Source organism: Telopea speciosissima, chromosome 6, assembly GCF_018873765.1.
Source record: "Telopea speciosissima isolate NSW1024214 ecotype Mountain lineage chromosome 6, Tspe_v1, whole genome shotgun sequence".
In the NCBI taxonomy this organism is placed as follows: Eukaryota; Viridiplantae; Streptophyta; class Magnoliopsida; order Proteales; family Proteaceae; genus Telopea; species Telopea speciosissima.
The window spans coordinates 1,570,782-1,591,650 of NC_057921.1; the positions used below are offsets into that span (position 1 = coordinate 1,570,782).

The window sequence follows — 20,869 nt, forward strand, 5'->3', positions numbered from 1 at the left end:
TTTCATTCGTAGATCCGTTCGTACTGTCTCTTGCCCTTTTGATGTACTTTCATGTGGGACCCACCTACCCGTCCCCTGGACACCATAACTAGATCCTCGGACAAGATGGATTCTCACCCTTACCTTCCTTTGGTTAGTTGGGCCATGAGAGTGGGCCTACAAGACTTAACTTAAATGAATAATGGTTTCCTTTAATTGGGCTTGAGCCAGACAAGCCCTAAAACTAATATGCCCTTATAGGACCATAGGCTAAGCCAAATGTGTCCTAACCAATTAGACTTAATAGGTTGTGACCCTAGACAAATAGGCCTTAAGGCCCACTTAGACCTAAAGGACCATCCTTAGTCTTAGGGGCACCTAGGCAAATAGGCCCTAAGGCCTCTTTTAATCTTTAAAAGATAGGGCTCAGCCCAAGTTTCTCCTATCTCTCCCCCTCCAAGCCAAACCGTGGAGGAGAAGAGGAAAGGAAGAAGAAGAAGAAGAAGAAGTAAGGAAGAGGAATGGGAGGGGAAAGGAAGAAGATGGAAGGTATGCCAAAGGGGTTTGGCTGCCCTACCTTCCCTCCTCTTGCTGTCCGAACAAGGATTGAAGAAAACAAGAAAAAGGGAAGAAGGAGAGAGGAGGAGGTGGATCTTCAAGGTTGGCTAGAGCTAGGATTGGAGCTTCACTCACCAAGGTATGTTCTATCTCTTGTTACCTCCCTCTTCTCCATTTACACTCTTGAGTTGAGTGGGTTCCTTGAGGTTAAGCTAACCTAGGGTTCCAGTTGGGACTCAAGGTGAGGCTTAGCCCTTGAATGGGGCTTTAATAGTGAAGACCGAGCTCTATAGAAGGCTTCTATCAGTTACCTTGCAGCCTTAGTTGCTAATCCCCTGGTTTTCAAACCCCAAACCTCTTGTTGGACAAAAATAGGAGTTAGATCCTTGTGTGATCTTGGATCCATGAGGTAGGCCTAGGTTCTAGTGACCCTAGGGAGACCTATAATAGCCCTCCATGACCCTGAGGGGCATGTGAACACCAGGTTCCAAGATAGACGAGAAAACCTTAAGAAATCTCGAAAAGAACTCTGATGAATGCACGAACGGAGTCACTGTCGTAGTTTCGTCTGTCAGTCTGTCCAGTGTTTTCTAGTTGTTCGTTCGAACGAATGCAAGAACGGATTTACTCTGTTGCCTCCGTCCGTGGTTTCGTTCCCTCTCAGGAATGTCTCAGGGACTGAATGGATGCAGGGACGGATTCATAAAGAGTTTCCGTCCGTAGTTCCATTCGCTTTCGGGTATGTCTCAGGGTTCGAGCTGATGCAGGAACGGATTCAGGTAGAAGTTCTGTCTGTGGATCCGTCCCTCATATTTTGACCTTTTTGGCTTGAACGGAGTCAGGGACGGACTCACCATGTTGCTTCCGTCCGTGAGTTCGTCCGTGCTATCTTGGTTGAAACTCAACTTTAGCCTTGGGGGCATGACATGGGACCCTTCTATACATCTTTTAACGTTTGCTCTTACATTCTTAGGCCACCCAACTCGATGGATAGAAGGTGCAACGGTGAGATTCATGTTAACCACGCCGGGTGATACCCGAGTTCGGTGAGTGAGTTTTGAGTGATTTGTTTGGGTTTGAATATTTATTAAACAATCATTATCATTCTATCATATGAATTATAAACATCTTGTGCATTACATTATTTATCTTGATCATGAACTGCTACGAATGTGATGTAATAATGTTTCCATTATGGTATCGGGTCACGATGCCAGGTGTAGCGGTATCGGAACCCCAAAATTAAATATAAAACTCGTTGACTATCATCTTGACCTGTATGCGCCGTGCCGTGCTGGTACCTGGGTACTAGATGGAATAGGATGTTAATGCACCTGGAATACCTCTCGGGACAATAGGACTTGCATATAGTATACCTGTGGCTAGGATTATTGTTCTCTTATGCTACGACCCTTACCAAAAACGGTTTATGTGTTGGATAGTCTGAGCACCTGTTGCCTGTGGGGGAGAGAGGCTAGGTCAGGGGTAGTGATGGCTATCGGGGTTTGCCACTGGGTGGCCTGATGGCTTCTACCGAGATAGGCTCCCTTGTGATAACTGAGGTTTCATTGTGGTGATAAGTTAAGTGACCCACAGTGTCTCCTGAGTTATCACAGTAGCATACACTTGACTTAGAATTTATGTGCTAGGTGAAAAATAAATCTAACATTTGCATGCATCATGAACTGTCCAAAATTGTGTGTTTGCGTGTATGTGCATTCCCCTTTGCTCTCTCACTAGCTTGTGGAGCTAACCCCGTTGCGCAACCTCTTTTTAGTTGATATGCAAGTAATTTCTTGATGAGAACCTATGGATGCGAATCAAGTGGAGCCGGTGGCTTGGACTTGGATGTCGATGTACACCCAAGGATGTTGCCCTTGTGGCATGATTTAATTATTTATTATTGTATTCATCTTCATTCATGTATGAACTTCATGTGTAAATGTATGGAAATTACTGGATGGATACGGGATATTGTCAATGTATTATATGTTATCATTAGAGAACCGATACTCTGTATTTATATGATTTAAAATAGTTTACGCTTCCGCTAACCACAATCTCTGTAATTGGAAGGATTTATTCCATTTGGTTACATTCGATGACATTATCATGCATTGATAATTGGGTAGACTGTGGCTCGAGACACTATATCTGTGATCCTGGTAGTATTGGGATGACTCTTGTCGTCCCAATCATCCCTTTTCTTGTAGAATACCCTTTATTGGGATGGAGGCGTGATAGATTGGTATTAGAGCGTGATGCTCTGCACCGACCACAGTCTGGCATAACCATTTGATTTACTCCTAACAATTAGGGTTCTAAATTAAAAATTTGCAAGATCATAATTAAGTGTATGCGGACATAGGAGAAGACTGACTGTGGTGCAACTAAAAATTTTAGAAGACAATAAGCATATATGGAATCTCAGACTTGAAGCACATGTTGTTTGAGTGATAACTGTAATACTATTTTGTTAGGCCCTGAGTGAGTGATAGATGGGCAATCGCATATAACAATCCACAATAATCAATAATAATCCAGGGAAAGCTAGAATTTAAGGGAAATAGGCAAGTATATATATATAATTGCCGAGTTGTGGCAATAGTGTGAAAGGAGTCATCCTTACGTCACACTGGCGTAGACATCCTTTTCCCAAACGGGTTGCCCTGATTGTCCTTTGGCTAGGATGCATGACCCGGATCCACGGGTTTTTGTAAAATCTTTTTTTTTTTATTTTTTATATATATATAGACTCAAAAGAGTCTCTATCTGGTCCTGTTTGACCGGCGGGTCAGATGGCTAGCAATGTTGCCACGTCCTCTTCCACTGGTCTTGTTTGATGAAGAAGCTATTTCTGCTTGCTGGGTAAGTAGGTCTTCATGGTCATCAGGGTCTTGGGCAAACTGTCCCTCATGGAGGTAATGAGATAGGGAGTCCATGCTGAACCTTTCTTCTTCATCTTCATCTTCCTCGCTGGCTGGGCCGAGTCGAGCAAGTTCTTCTTCAAGTTGTTTTCGTCGGAGACGGATTTCTTCATTGGATCCTTGAGAGTGGATGATATTTGGAACGGGCTTCAGCCCAGTAATTGCTTTGATGATCTTGTCGGTGGTACAGTGGGTGATATTGCACCCATCCCACCATTTGACATAGAAGATCCTTGCCAGAACTGGTAGGATAACTTCATGTGTTTCGAGGTTTTGAACTTGGTATTCCCAATACATGATCCAGGCCAAATGACATTGCAAAAAGAACCTGAACAAATCTGATTGTCTTGGGATCTTTGGTGTAATTTCACAAAACTTAGTGAAGACTTCTACGAGGGAAGCAGGGAGAACTTCCTCAATTGGTCCGTAGGTGTGCCACCATTTGGAGAACTAATTTGGAACATTGCTTTTGAACTTGTAATCAAAACAGAAGAACCACGAGTGTCTTCCTTTTGAATTTTGCAAAAGGAAAGCATGGTGCCAGGCATCCACATAATCAAAGTAGTTGTATCCTTTGGGATTGTAGTGTTGGGAGAAGTCTTTGTGATGAAGGGGAGACATACCCCAATCTTCAGCATTGATGATCTTGAGGATTGTGACTGAAGAGTGAGTCACAAGGGATTTGTCAACTTTGTCAATGTTTTGCTTGATTCTGATGGAATCGGTATCTACGAGGATAAATTCGTAGAATTCTTGGGATTTCACTGGACTTGGAGAGTAGAATTGCCAATCTTGATAAAAAATCCTCTTGGCGATATCTGAGCCAGAGGTACACTTTTGGGTATAGTAATCTTCTAGGATGAGGAGGTCTTGGAAGATTCCTTTGTTTATGTACTGGCTTTTCTGGGTTGGTGTTTGTTGGGAGGGGAAATTGGCTACTGATTGGGAGGAGCTTGATTTGGCAACTATTTGAGATGTCCCTGCAATAATGTGTGAGAACGGGACAATTGATGTGGCTTGAGAGGGGCTTGCTATTTGTTTTGGTGGGGTCTTGGCATAAGCAGCTTTTGATTTGACTCTTGAGAGTGGTTATCTTCTTTGGGAGGCATGGTGCGGATGGGATTTATAACTCTGGAGCCCTGTAAGAATTCTCGGGTGAGAAAATCAGGGATAGAATTTAACTCTCCTTTTATATATTCAATTTCAAAATCAAAGCTTGATAAAAGGGCTTGCCATGTTGCAAAAATTTGTTTTGAAGCAATATTTTGGACACCATTTTTCAAAACTTGTTTTGCAGCACTACAGTCAACTCTGACTAAAAACTTCTTGTTGAGTAAATCTCCTTGAAACTTTTGAATGCACAGAACAACAGACAAAATTTCTTTTTTGATAGTGCTATAGTTCTTTTGTGCATTGTTCCATAGCCCAGAGGTGTATTGCACCAATTTTTCTTTTCCTTGGTCGACTTGTTTGAGGATTCCTCCATAACCAAGGTCGGAGGCATCAGTTTCAACGATCTTGGGAAATTCTGGATTTACAAGGGTTAAGCAAGGAATTTCCTTGACTAATTTTTGTATTTCTTGAACAGCTTTTGTTTATGGCTCAGCCCATGCAGGGGCTTTCTTTTTAAGCCTTTGGTATAAAGGTTCACAGATCTTGCTTATTGAGGGAAGGAAGTCTCTAACATAATTTAGGCTTCCTAGGAACCTTTGTAATTGTTTCTTTTCTAGGATTTGGTCTGGAAATTTTTCTGCAAAAATAATTGTTCTTTCAATGGGGATGATAGTCCCCTGGTGGATATAATGTCCTAAGAATCTTATTTTGGTTTGGAACAGGTCCATTTTCTTTTTTGAGAGGACAAGTCCATTAGTTTTGACTACTTGGTAGAAACTTCTTAGGTGTTTGAAGTGTTGATCTATAGAGTCTGAGAAAATTAAGTCATTGTCAATATAAACTATGGCATAATGGCCATAAGGGTTGAAAATATCATTCATGATATTCTGAAACTCACTTGGAGCATTTTTAGTCCAAAAGGCATTACATTCCACTCATAATGTCCAAATATATATATAGTCATATTCAACTGCCAAATTGTTCAGATCCCCCCCTTGGAGGTAATTTTGTCATTCCCAACTCAAAATACACATTTCCATCACCACCGAACTTCTCAAAACAAACTGATCAAAAAAAAAAAAAAAAAAAGAAGTAGAGAGCAAGAAAATAAAGTAAAGTTAAAGGTAAAAGAGTTCCAACAACATCCAACCCAATATAAGTAAAGAAAAGCCTGAATAAAACAACTTCTAGTTTCTGAAAAGGGGAGACGGGCTAGTCCTCCATGCCATCACGATCATCAGTCCTCTCGCTGCCACCATAACAGAGGAAAGTATTGATGTCGTTCAATTCCTTCTCCATCCTCTCAAGGTGCTGACTGTGCTAAGAGAACTGCCCCTTAATTTCTTCGAACCCCTCCATCATCCTCAGGTTCATCCACCTGATAGCCAAAAGAACATCACCTCCACCTCCCTCCCTGGCACTGGAAGTCCTTGCAGCATGTGGTCTGGATCCCATGAACTCTATATCATCATCCTCATCATCAATCTCTCATGGCCCTCCACCCTCCCCATATCTGACCGGCTCCTCGGAGCTGTAATAGTCACAGTATAACCCCATCCTCTGTAATGCATCAAACCCAAAAGGTCCTTCTGAGCTAGTTCCCTTGGGGTCATGGTCGAGGTCTATCCCAAAGTGGAGGAAAATACGGGTGAGCAGCCTACCATATGGCAATGTGTTCTTGCGGTGAGGATTTGCCACCGCATGAGTCATGTGCTAGATAATCACATAAGGAAGGCATGTATGTTGGCCAGTATAGAGGGAGTATGCCAGTGCTGCTACCATCAAAGGAGGTTGGGTGCTATGTCCTTTGTTGGGAGCCAAGTTAGTCTTGGCAATGAAAGTGAGAACTTGTTAAGAGGGGCCGAACCTGGAAAGATCATCATTTTCATCTATCTTGTCATTTGTAAGGGTCTTATACAACTTATGACGGTCTACAGAGGATAGACAACGGTTAGGGTCGCTGCCTGGATAATAATAGACCCTATCTCCCTCTGCTGAAATGCTCAAAAGAATCCCTAGCTCCACCTCATTAAAGGCAATGGTTACCCCCTTCACGAAAGAGATTAACATAATGCCTTCCTCATCCTCCTTGACTAGCACCAAATTTGAGTAGAACTCCCTAACTAATGTGGGGTAATAGAAGTCTGGATGGGTTAGCATACTACTCCACTTCAGCTTACCAAATCTGATGCCTACCTTGAAGGCGATCAACTCCTCCTCTACAGTATCTCTCTCCACCAAAATCTTCCTTTCATGGAGATGCCCTCTGTAAATTCCCTAGGTCTCCACTGATATAAACCACCCCACATTAAAGGTGAGAGGGGGAGCTGACACGATGGCTAAATCATTTCACCTACGTGGACCCATAGACACTTCCCTACACACAAGAGACCACCCAGAAGACAACAACAATTGAGTCAAACTTAAATAAATGAGATATGATTAGCGAGTACAATTATAGATGCAAATACATGGGTCATTTGGGAAATTCTTGGATGAGAAAGGTTACATAACAATTAGACAAGACATGATTACCATTGGGAAGTATGATCAACTTGAGGAAAGGAATAAGATATACAAATCCCTAGGACATAGACATGAAGAGATGAGATAGAAACAACCTATGCTCTTGGCTAACCTATGCCACCCAATCAAATATCAAACAAGTAACTTAATTAAGCGAGAACCCAACAAGAGGCAAAGATCGAGTGTGATAGGGTATATAGGGAAGGAAATGAATTTCAAATTCTATACTAACAACCACACAAACAAGTAAACATGCTTAAGGATAAGACAATGAAAATTATTTCCATAAAATTTTAGGACATACATTGGGATTGGTCATGCCTTGGAAGTTTTTCCAAAATAGTGAGAATTTGAGAGTTCTATCCCAACCATTTCCTAGAAACAATTGAAGTAATTCAACTAAATATGGTGAACTTGACAATCAATCTCTAGAATTCCTTGAAAAGAATTTTAAAATTCAATCGAAAACACAATATGCATACAAAATGTACTAAAATAGTGTCATTGATCGATTAGGGCTAAAATCAATCAATAACCCTAGCCCCAATAGAGTCTTGGCATGGTTTCGGAGTTTATATGACTATGAACATGCAATTTGAGGCAACACATAATCACAAACTTGAAATAGATATCCCTAATCAGTGGAAAAGAGGAAGAAAATGGAAGGCCATAACAGAAAACCCTAAAAATGGAGAGAAAGAGGGTAAGGAAGGGAGAAGCAAGGAAAGAACCATTACCTCGAGACAATAGAGATGAGTCTTGATGCCTTAAGCCTTGAATCCACAGAGAGAAGGGCGAGAGATGCATGAATGAAGGTTTCTTGGAGATCCTTCACGCTGCGGTTCCGTTCTTCCCTTTTGGAACTAAAATGAGTTTGAAAAACTCGTGGCTCTGTTTTTATAAAATTTAGCGAACGGATCCACCATCTTGATTCCACCCGTGAATCCGCCTAGCACAAAATTGTAATTTTTTTGTTCCTAGAACTCCAAGGAACATCGAACGGATCCACCATTGTGAGTCTGTCCATAGTTCCATTCGTCTTGGTATTTTTACCAAACTAAGCTTTCTGAGAACAGACGAACGAACGGATTCATGTTACATAATCCGTTCGTTAATCTGTCCTACCTATTTTGCGATGGAGCCATGAATGGAGTCACAGCAATGATTCTGTTCATGAGTCTGTCCATTTTCTGTTAAGAATTTGAGCCCAAATTTTTGAGACCTTGTGGCCACACTTATATGTGATGATTATGTGCCTATACCCTAGTTTTACACCTATGTTGTTTGGCCTATTTATGGTTATTGTTTAATCTAAACTATATGCTATGAGGTCAAAATGTTAGGGCCTGCGCCAGCCGGACCAGCCAACAAAAAATGGTGACAGACATTAGTATATGCTATGGCTCCCCTCTCATGTGAGAGAGGATGAGTTACCCTTGAGGATGAAAATCCTCCACCTTCGTGATCAAATAAACCAAAATTAGTCAAGAAGCCTAAACCTATACGATATGGAAACCTTAATGAGAGTATCAAATGCAAATTTGTGGCCAGGCAGAGCAAGGAGGGTAACGACCTAATGTCAAGCTTATTACTTTAGATGACTTAGTTTAAACAACTAATGGAGACCTTGTACAGGCGAAAGCCATTCATGAAACCTCATGGGCTAGTGACAACCCTAATTGGAATTTTGCTTGGTCCATCTATACTTTTAAATTAGATCCATAGATGGAGTTCCAAATCGTATTTAGAACTCCCAAATGACCTAGTATGCCGTACTTAAGATTTGCCTAACCTCATGAATTAACCTTGTTGGCGGATATAGTCTTAGGGATGTGAATAAAATTATTGATTTTATTTTGTACTTATGTATATGTGAAACATTGAAACCAAGTAAGTACCTCCCTCAAACCTTAAATGTTTAACTATGATGGCTTTCATGTATTGCTAGTATCACCTTGCTTCGATCGTACTATGTTGAAATGAGATCGAGTCCTGGCCTCAATCAAGTTAGCTTTGAGTTAATAGTCTACAAATTTAATGTTGGCCTGGGTAGGTCATGGGTAGGTTGATTGGCAGGACTTGCTTAAAAGAAATGACTTAGACCAAAACTGATAAAAGATTGTTAGGTTCTTGAAGGAGGACTAATGGAGACTTTCTTTCTGATGGGTTGAGCGAGTGGTAAATTATGAGGTTGTGAAGGCTGAAACTAGAGGATGTGATAGAACCTTCTCCAACAACAGAAATGAATGGGATAATGGGTCACCAAATGCGTTCCCTCTGTACTGGGAGTGAACAATAGTAGATTCCATCAATATTCCAAGTTATTCTAAAGTTGGGTTAGGAAATGGAATAACCCGAAGTGGAAGCATTTGGAATTTGAACCCTGTGTCAAAGGCTAAATAAAGTCAAACCCTGTAACTTAAGGGGGATGGCCTATACTTTTGACTTGATCGGGATGATCAAGGGACCTTCCGTTCCTTGTGACTTGACTTAGTGTTTGAGGCCCTATGTTCTTGGTATATTTTAATCATCGGCCCTTAACCCAAATTGAGCCCTGGGTTATTGTGAACCATACCCTCTGTGGTAATACGACTCTATAAGAGAAATTTTAAGTCCTAACTTGTTGTGCCATGTAGGCACTGCCCCACCTTGATCGGACCTCTGACTTAGAGTGTGTAGTGGGTGTTTAGAGGTGTTGTTATTTAACAATCCTCACCCATTGAGACCTGTAGATGCGTCAAATTTTGAGGACGATTTTTTTTATAAGGTTGGGGGAATGTTACACTTACATCCAAAATGCATCATAATACCAGGGTCAAATTGGACATTCACTTAACGGGTAATGCCACGGTGGCAATGGTCAACACCTGTGACCTTGAACCTTAAATTCTATTATAAGTATCCCCTCGTAGTCTTGAAAGTACGGGTCAAAGCCCCATAGCTTTCCTCAAGGTTTGGGCCTTGACAATAGCAACGGAGTCACGAACAAACTCACTAGACTGGTTCCGTTCATGGATTCATCCATACTGTCTCTTACCCTTTTGATGTACTTTCATTTGCCACCCACGTCCCTGTGCCTTGGACACCATACTAGATCCTTGGACAAGATGGACTCCCACCCTTACCTTCCTTTGGTTAGTTAGGCCATGAAAGTGGGCCCACAAGACTTAACTTAAATGATTAATGGGTTCCTTTAATTGGGCTTGAGCCAAACAAGCCCTAAAACTAATATGCCCTTATAGGACCATAGGCTAAGCCAAATGTGTCCTATCCAATTAGACTTAATAGGTTGTGACCCTAGCCAAACAGGCCTTAAGGCCCAATTAGACCTAAAGGACCATCCTTAGTCTTAGGGGCACCTAGGCAAACAGGCCCTAAGGCCTCTTTTGATCTTTAAAAGATAGGGCTCAGCCCAAGTTTCTCCTATCTCTCCCCCTCCAAGCCAAACCGTGGAGGAGAAGAGGAAAGGAAGAAGAAGAAGAAGTAAGGAAGAGGAATGGGAGGGGAAAGGAAGAAGATGGAAGGCATGCCAAAGGGGTTTGGCTGCCCTACCTTCCCTCCTCTTGCTGTCCGGACAAGGATTGATGAAAAGAAGAAAAAGGGAAGAAGGTGAGAGGAGGAGGTGGATCTTCAAGCTGGCTAGAGTTGGGATTGGAGCTCCACTCACCAAGGTATATTCTATCTCTTGTTACCTCCCTCTTCTCCATTTAAAATCTTGAGTTGAGTGGGTTCCTTGAGGTTGAGCTAACCTAGGGTTCCATTTGGGCCTTAAGATGAGGCTTAGCCCTTGAATGGGGCTCTAATAGTGAAGACCAAGCTCTATTGAAGGCTTCTATCAGTTACCTTACAACCTTTGTTGCTAATCCCCTTGTTTTCAAACCCCAAACCTCTTGTTGGACCAAAATAGGAGTTAGATCCTTATGTGATCTTGGATCCATGAGGTAGGCCTATGTTCTAGTGACCCTAGGGAGACCTATAATACCCCTCCATGACCTTGAGGGCCATATGAAATCCAGGTTCAAAGATGGAGGAGAAAACCTTAAGAAATCTAGGAAAGAACTCCGACGGACGCACGAACGGAGTCACTATCGTAGTTCCATCCGTCAGTATGTCTAGTGCTTTCTGGTTGTTGGTTCGAACAGATGCAGGAACAGTTTTACTCTGTTGCCTCCGTTCGTGGTTCCGTTCCCTCTCAGGAATGTCTCAGGGACCGAACGGATGCAGGGACAAATTCATAAAGAGGTTCCGTCCATAGTTCCATTCGCTCTCGGGTATGTCTCAGGATTCGAACGGATGTAGGAACGGATTCAGGTGGAAGTTCCGTCCGTGGATTCGTCCCTCATATTTTGACCTTTTGGCTTGAACGGAGTCAGAGACAGACTCACTCTGTTGCTTCCATCTGTGAGTTCGTTAATGCTGTCTTGGTTGAAACTCAACTTTAACCTTAAGGGCATCATATGGGACCCCTCTATACGCCTTTTAACGTTTGTTCTTGCATTCTTAGGCTACCCAACTCGATGGATAGAAGGTGCACTGGTGAGATTCATGTCAACCACACCGGGTGATACACGAGTTCAGTGAGTGGGTTTTGGGTGATTTGTTTGGTTTTGAATATTTATTAAACAATCATTATCATGCTATCGTATGAATTATAAGCATCTTGTGCATTGCATTATTTATCTTGATCATGAACTACTACGAATGTGATGTGATAATGTTCCTATTATGGTATTGGGTCATGGTGCCTGGTGTACCGGTACCGAAACCCCAAAATTAATTATAAAACTTGTTGACTGTCATCCTGACCTGTATGCGCCGTGCCATGCTGGTACCCGGGTACTAGATGGAATGGGATGTTGATGCACCCGGAATACCTCTTAGGACGATAGGACTTGCATATAGTATACCTGTGGCTAGGATTCTTGTTCCCTTATAGTACGACCCTTACCAACAGGGGTTTATGTGTTGGATAGTTTGAGCACCTGTTGCCTGTGGGGGAGACAGGACAGGTCAGGGGTAGTGATGGCTATCAGGGTCTGCCACTGGGTGGCCTGATGGCTTCTATTGGCGTAGGCTCCCTCGTGATAACTGAGGTTTCATTGTGGCGATAAGTTAAGTAACCCACAGTGTCTCCTGAGTTATCATAGTAGCATACGCTTGACTTAGAATTTGTGTGCTAGGTGGAAAATGAATTTGGATCAAAGCTTCTATCTCATATGTAAATGTACGGAAATTACTGGATGGATGTAGGATATTATAACTGTATTTTATGTTATCATTAGAGAACCGATGCTCTGTATTTATATGATTTAAAATGATTTACGCTTCCGCTAACCACAATCTTTATAATTGGAATGATTTATTCCATTTGGTTATGTTCCCTGACATTATCATGCATTGATAATTGGGTAGAGTGTGGCTCGGGACACTGTATCTGTGATCCTGGTAGTATTGGGATGACACCTGTCGTCCTAGTTACCCCTTTTCTTGTAAAATACCCTTTATTGGGATGGGGGCGTGACACTCGATTCTTGAATTGAAGTGTTGTCAAAGGATTCCTGCAATTTTCTTTGCATAACATTTTTGGTGCCGTTTGTGGGAACGAAGTTCGATCTACGAAGATGCACAATGACAAATACTCGAAATCAATTGAAGACAGCAAAGGTGACCAACGCAACTATCACAACAACAATCACACAAGATCCACTGATCAAGAGAGTTCTCGAAGAATGAGAGGATGATGTAATCTCGGAGGAGAACAATTCGGAGAAAGGAAACTCACAGAAGAGGACTACCTGAGATCCACCACGTTATGTCCTGGTGGAACAATTTGAGGCGATGCAAGCAAGATGGACAGATCAGATGGAAGAAATGATGAATTTACAGCGTACGATCTTACAAGGTATCCCTCAAAAGATGCCTCAACCAGAGCTGGAGCGAGAACGGATCACGTCTCTAGGACACAGTGAAAATCACAGTAATGCTAACTATGTACACAAAAGAGCAAAAGACATACAAGATGGTAACAAGAAACCTGGATCACAGATGACGAAGGGAGAGCAGGCTCTGAATGAGAGCATAATAGAGCTATAGGAACAAATGCAAGAAGTTCTGAAGAAAGGTTCTAAATCGAGTTAAGAAATACAATTCACGATAGATCTGGCCTTTGTAGATCAGATTAGATTAGAACGATTGCCGAAAGGTTTCAAAATGCCTCTAATAGAGCAGTATGACAGGGCGGCAGATCCAGAAGATCATCTGGAGACTTTCAAAGCTCTGATGTATCTGCAAGGACCCTCTAACGCGATCATGTGCAGAGCATATCCATCAACATTGAAAGGATCAGCAAGGCAATGGTTCTCGCATCTTAAGCCACAATCCCTGGCTAGCTTTATAGATCTGGGAAGAGCTTTCTTAGCTAACTTTATGAGCACCAGGATCCATAAAAAGACCGCGACAAACCTATTAGCCATCAGACAACAAACGGGAGAGTCAACCAGGGAATTCCTCACCAGATTCAATAGGGAGGCTTTGGAAGTACGAGATTTGGATCCAATGGTAACATTCCAAGCTCTCAGCAGTGGAATTAGAGATAGGAAATTGAAAGAGTTTCTAATTATGGAAGAACCAACAAACATGTATGATCTCTATTCATGGTGTGAGAAACACATCAACTTGGCGGAGGTTCTCGCTGCAGAGCAGCAAAAAGAGTCAAGAAGTGAAAGGAAAGGTCAAGAAAGAAAAGAACAACCAATTAATGGCAACAAGTTGATGGAGAACAGAGAGCAATGAGAGGGGAAAAGGAAAAGAGAGGATCGAGCATGGGTTCCAAGAAGTGATGTGAAGCCAGAATCAATATACACACCGCTCACGCATAGGTGAGCATACATATTAAATGAAGTCAAAGATCGGTTGACCTTACATTGGCTGACTAAGATGGTGAAGCCTACCGGTGAGCACAATAAAAATAAGTATTGTAGGTTTCATCAGGATCATGGACATGACACTGAAGAGTGTAGACAGTTGAAAGATGAGATAGAAGCTTTGATCCAAAGAGGTCGATTGAATAAATCTGTGAAGAGAGAGAGAGAGGGAGGAAGCAGTAAGCAGGAGAGTCGAGAACAGAATGTGGAAGACAAAGAAAAATTATATATCCGGGGAGAAGAGAGTCCGGACATCCAAACACGACATTTAGAGAATCAACCTCTTAGGGAGATTGCGACCATCTTTGGAGGCCCCGGGGTAGGAGGAGAATCCTCAAACTCAAGGAAAATTCATGCATGGACTATACATTTGATAGAAACAGCGAACAAGAAAAGAAAGACCGAACATCAGACCACTTTTTCAGATAAGGATCTGGCTAACAGCCAGTTACCACATGACGATGCACTGATGGTGAAGATGATCGTCGCTAATTGCTTGGTGGCTCGCATCTTGGTAGACAACGGGAGTTTAGTAAACATCTTATATGTTGATTTATTCCTGAAGATGCAATTAACTCCTGAGATGCTGAAAATGATAGATTCACCCCTATATGGATTCAACGGAGCTCCTGTGCAGGTGGAAGGGTCCATTAAACTTCTAGTCACAGTTGGAACGGAGCCCCAACTATTCACTATAATGATGAATTTTCTGGTGGTGAAGGTTAACTCTGCTTACAATAGAATCCTCGACAACCCAGGTTTGAATGCCTTACAGGCCATAGTCTCCTAAATTTCCAACAGAGAATGGTGTAGGAGAATGTAGGGGAAGCTAGAAGGCGTCACGTTAATGCTGCGAAACATACCTGAGAGTTAAGGGGAAGGATCCACAGACGTTTAATGTTACATTGGAGGATGCTCGGGAGAATATCGACCAAGAAAGGTCAGAGCCTGCAGAAGAATCGGTTTCTATTGAGAATCATGAGGGTGATCTGAACAAAACTGTGCAGATAGGAGGGAAATTATCTGGCAGGCCGAAAAAGAGAAAGATAAGCTTCTTGAGGGTGAATGCAGACGTGTTCGCATGGTCGACCACGGATATGCCCGAGATAGACAGGGAACTGGCAGAACATAAGCTGAACTTCTACCCCATTGCCAAGTCGGTATTTCAGAAGAGGAAGACTTTCGCTCCAAACTGACAAACAAAGATGACTGTGTTGCCCTGCCTTTCAATCGATACACAGTTAAGGAGGCCGATCACGAACACTACAGGTGTGGGAGCGATCCTAGTCAAGGAAGGCTAAGATGGCACCTTGCATATGGGTAGCAAGAGGGCGCTTATGCTTCGACATTACTGGAGGCAGGGTTCAATGAGGAAGCAATATATCTAGAATGGCTTTCCAACATTGTAATGGTGCCCAAACCTAATGGTAAGTAGCACATGTGTATCGATTTTATGAATCTGAATAAAGCATTCCCCAAAGACTATTATCCTTTGCCTCGCATTGATCTGTTGATAGAAGCCACAGTAGGCCATGAAATGCTAAGTTTCATGGATTCTTATTTAGGATATAATCAAATTAAAATGCATGAGTCAGATATCCTGAAAACATCCTTTATGGTCGAAAAAGATAACTATTGTTATAAGAGAATGCCATTTGGATTAAAAAATGCTGGAGCCACATATTAGCGTCTCGTGAACCTTATCTTTCAAGAACAAATTGGCTGTAACATGGAAGTTTATGTGGATGATATGCTAGTGAAGAGCATCAAGGCATCCGACCATGTTTCTGGTCTCCAAGAAGCCTTTTATGTTTTGAGAAAAACTAAAATGATGCTTAAACCTGCAAAATGTGCTTTCGGGGTGACGGCTGGAAAATTCCTGGGTTTATGGTCTCAGTGAGGGGCATAGAGGCAAATCCGGCCAAGATAGAAGCCATACTAGACATGCCACCACCAGGGAGGGTAAAAGAGGTACAAGAGTTAACAGGAAGAGTGGCAGCCTTGGGAAGGTTCATTTCAACATCTGGTGATCGATGTTTGCCATTTTTCAAAACCTCAAAAATCGATCAAAGGAGTGGCAGACTAAAGGGGCCAAGTTGTCTTTTGAGTGGACAGAAGAGTGTCTAAAGGCTTTTACTGATCTGAAAAGGTATCTGACCAACCCACCCTTACTGGCAAAGCCAGAACCAGGGGACTTACTCCAACTTTATTTGGCAATCACCATGATGGCGATAAGCGTAGTCCTAGTAAAAGGTGATGGTTGAATTCAGAGGCCGGTATACTATGTGAGCAAGGTACTGGTAGATGCAGAGACAAGGTATAGTAACATTGAGAAATATCCCTTTACATTGATAACGACGGCAAGGAAACTGAGACCATATTTCCAGGCTTATACGATTGAGGTATTGACAAACCAGCCCTTGAAAAAGATTTTGGCGAAATCCGATCATTCAGGTCGGATGGTAGCATGGTCAGTTGAACTGGGCGAATTTGATTTGCATTATAAGTTGTGCATAGCGATAAAAGCTCAAGCCTTGGCAGATTTCATAGTGGAGTGTACACTACCGGTAAAGGCCATGCCCATGGAAAATGAAGAAAACCGAGCATCCAAGGAGCCGTGGATGTTATTTGTGATGGATTTTCAAATAAAGATGGATGTGGAGCGGGGTTGATGTTGTTCAGTCCAGGAGCTTTCATGATACAAAGTACTATAAGATTTGAATTTCAAACAATCAACAATGGAGCTGAATATGAGGCGTTGATAGCATGGTTAAATTTGGCGAAGAGTCTTATAATAACGAACCTTGTTATACATAGTGACTCACAGTTGATCGTCAATCAGGTAAATGGGGAATATGAAGCCAAAGAAGAACGCATGGCCAAATATTTAGAAAAGGTACGTCAATTGATCACAAGGATCACAACTTTTTAGATACATCAAATCCCTCGAGCACAAAATACCATGGCAGATGAGCTATCACGTTTAGCTACATCAGATTTTCAAGACTTAAATCGGGTGGTCTACATAGACATTCTCCGAACACCGAGCATAGGAGAAAATGAAGATCTGATGCCCATTGATCACGAGCCTTGCTGGATGGACCCCATTATGGCATATTTACTCCAAGATACACTGCTAGAAGATAAGGAAGAAGTCAGGAAGGTCAGAATGAGAGCAGCTCGATATACCATGATTAAAGGAGTATTATATAAGAAGGCATACTACATGCCCTATCTGAAATGTCTCCGACCATCAAAAGCTGACTATGTCCTCAGAGAGGTTCATACTGGAATTTGTAGGCAACATTTAGGCAGCAAAGCGTTGGCGCATAAAATCATTAGGCAATGATATTTTTTGCCACATTTGCACAAAGTGGCAATGGATTCGTATGCAAATGTGTGAAATGCCAAACCTTTGCCCCGATCATTTGCCAACCTACAACAGAACTAACAAGCATTTCAAGTCCTTTACCATTTGTTGTACGGGGCATGGATATCCTGGGGCCATTCTCAAAAGTGTTAGGAGGAAGGCAATTTGTAGTAGTGGTGGTGGATTATTTTACCAAATGGGTTGAAGCAGAGGCGTTGGCTACGATCACAGCAGCGAATGTATGGAAATTTTTCCTGCATTCAGTCATCTATAGATATGGGATACCAAGGACTCTTATTACAGATAATGGGAAACAATTTGAACATAAGTTCAAAGAATTTAGTGATCAGTTTGAAATACAGCTGCGCAAAACCTTGATAGCGTACCCACAGTCCAATGCATTAAACAGAAGCCACAAATAAGATCTTCCTGGATGGAATCAAGAAGAAGTTGGAAGCGGCAAAAGGATTATGGGCAGATGAATTACCAAATATACTTTGGGACTATCGGACCACCACCAGATTGGCAACAGGAGAAACGCCCTTTATGTTGGCATATGGGACAGAGGCAGTCATTCTGGTGGAGATAGGGGAGACTTCCCTCAGAGTATAGCTGTATAACCCAGATACCAATGATGGAAAATTAAGGGAAAATTTAGACCTGTTGGATGAAGTTAGGGAAACAGCACAAGTGAGAAATGCAGCCCAGCAGCAGCGAACAACACGTCATTTCAACACCAGAGTAAAATTAAGGATATATCATCCTGGGGACCTAGTGCTAAGGAAAATGGAGGCATCTGACCCTATAGGTATGGGAAAGTTGGCACCAAATTGGGAAGGACCGTACAGAATCTCCAAACAGGTTGCTTTAGGAGCCTACCATTTGGAGACTTTGGAGGGAGTGCCTATACCCAGATCATGGAACTCAGAAAACTTGAAAAAATTTTATCAATGAAGGTTAGCCTTTACCCATTTTCAGAAGTTTGTCCTCAATTTTATTATGTTCATAAAATCAATAAAGGCATCTCTTGAGTCACAATTAAGGGGTACTTCTCAAATCTTTAAAATTCCATGGTCATCCGACCATAATGGTGAGTTGCACCATAGGGGCGCCTCCCCAATGAAAATCACGGTCTTCTAGAGGTGTTTCCCCAATGAAGATAATGGTCATTGGACCATAGGGGCGCTTCCCCAATGAAAATAATGGTCATCTGACCATAATGGTGAGTTGCACCATAGGGGCGTTTCCCCAATGAAAATTCCATGGTCATCCGACCATAATGGTGAGTTGCACCATAGGGGCATTTTCCCAATGAAAATAATGGTCATCCGACCATAATGGTGAGTTGCACCATAGGGGCGTTTCCCCAAATGAAAATCATAGTCTTCAGACCATAGGGGTGTTTCCCCAATGAAGATAATGGTCATCCGACCATAATGGTGAGTTGCACCATAGGGGCGTTTCTCCAAATGAAAATCATGGTCTTCAGACCATAGGGGCGTTTCCCCAATGAAGATAATGGTCATCCGACCATAGGGGCGCTTCCCCAATGAAAATAATGGTCATCCGACCATAGGGGCGCTTCCCCAATGAAAATAATGGTCATCAGACCATAATGGTGAGTTGCACTATAGGGGTGTTTTCCCAAATGAAAATCATGGTCTTCAGACCATAGGGGCATTTCCCCAAATGAAAATCATGGTCATCAAAGCATAGGGGCGTTTTCCCAATGAAAATCATGGTCTTCAGACCATAGTGGCGTTTCCACATGAAGAATCATGGTCTTCTGACCATAGTGACATTTTCACATGAAGTATCATGGTCTTCAGACCATAGTGGCGTTTCCACATGAAGAGTCATGGTCTTCAAACCATAGTGGTGTTTCTACATCCAACTCTCATGAATTGATGCTCCAAAGCCAAAGACAAGTTACATGAAAGAAGGCATTCGAGCATTAAAGTTTAAGGCTTGAGCAACGTTAACTTAAACAAATTTAACAAAGGATGATATCATGGACATCCATTTGGATTTAACGCAACAGAGGGAAACATCATGAACATCCATTTAGATATCAACATTAATCAAGGTTCAATAGAGAACACAGAATAAAAGAATGAAAGAAGGATGTACTATTACACAAAACTGAAGATATTTTATTCATCTTATGGGCAGATTTTACAACATGGAAATGGGATACATATAAGATACTCAACAGAGACTGACAAAATGTTTACAACATGGAAATGGGAAACAGAATAGGAAATAGCTCCCGAGCAAGAAAAGTAAATGTGTCTAGTTTCCTTTGAGCATCCTAAAACCTTCCCTTCCTCGCGGCGTAGAAACGAAGCAGCAACGAACTCAGCCTAGCCCACAAGCTCGAAGAGTAGCAACTGGATTCACCATGACACGAAAGCAAGGTGCCACAAGAAGGAAGGAAAACCTGGAGCTGTTGCATGAGAGTAGTTATGATCGAGATGTCGAGCTGATCAAGACCAGCACGAGCATAAATGACACACCCGACCGCAGCACACTTCAGGTTCGGAGAACCTCAAAGAGATTCGTCACCAACTGTGAGCCCCCATAGCAATGCCTCCATACTCCTCTGAAGACGGAATGAGTGTGCCAAGGGGCCCGAACCGCCCTAAGAGAAGATGATGTGAAGGAAAGAAAGCGAGATGCCGGAGCACCGCCAATAGCAAGCTTATCCAAAGAACCCTTACATCCTCGAATTCTGAGGAGGTTTAGACCAAAGGGGAATAACAGCCTCAAGATCCTCCACTAGTTTGCTTCAACGTGAGGGAAGCAGAAGCTGGACTTGGTCACGCAGAGCAAACTAAGGGTTTGTAGCCTTCAGGAATGAATGACATCGCGTGTCAACTGAGAAGAAGGCTGCAAACCTATTGCCAACTGAAAAGCAGGGCTGAGAAAATGGAGTGTGGAACCAAAAGGATTTTTCAGAAGCATGAAATGACCTCCGGAAGAGTAAACTAAAATCCCGACAAAGATAATGCTAAAGAAAAGAAGGAATAAAAGGCTAAAGGAAGAAGGCCTGAAAATAGAAAAACCCATTACTAGAGGAGGAGAAGCAGAACAGAGATTAAAGGAAGAGATGACCTATTTATAAAGAGGAAGACAACCTGGGTTGAAAAGAGGATTGGAATTCCTAAATGGTAGAATTTTCAAAGGGCAAAATCTCAAAAGGTCAAATCATAGAAAATCATGAAGAGCCAAGTGGTATCAGCCTATTGCATCTGGGAAGAGTGGGGAACTGTTAAAAGATATAGTAAATCAATAATCGCCACTTGTCTATCAGCTATTGCAGAAATAGTAACTGACATCAAATTTTTTTTGGGAAGAGGCGACGATTCAGTTCAAAATTTGAATTCTGATGACAACACAGTAAACAAAGCGTCCGTAGGCTGGAGAGTTAATGGCAGTGAGGGAAGTTAAAGGTCACTTTGGCCAGACCATCC

The 20,869-nt window shown here is 42.2% G+C and overlaps 2 protein-coding genes across 2 annotated transcripts; both read left to right on the top strand.

Annotated features, from left to right (window-relative positions):
* The first annotated feature begins 13,313 nt into the window (after positions 1-13,313).
* LOC122664489 lies at positions 13,314-13,895 on the top strand. Its single transcript, XM_043860327.1, has one exon. It carries the CDS (start codon positions 13,314-13,316, stop codon positions 13,893-13,895), a length of 582 nt encoding a protein of 193 aa, XP_043716262.1.
* A 144-nt stretch (positions 13,896-14,039) lies between these two features.
* Positions 14,040-14,816, top strand: LOC122664490. Its single transcript, XM_043860328.1, has one exon. It carries the CDS (start codon positions 14,040-14,042, stop codon positions 14,814-14,816), a length of 777 nt encoding a protein of 258 aa, XP_043716263.1.
* The last annotated feature ends 6,053 nt before the right edge of the window (positions 14,817-20,869 follow it).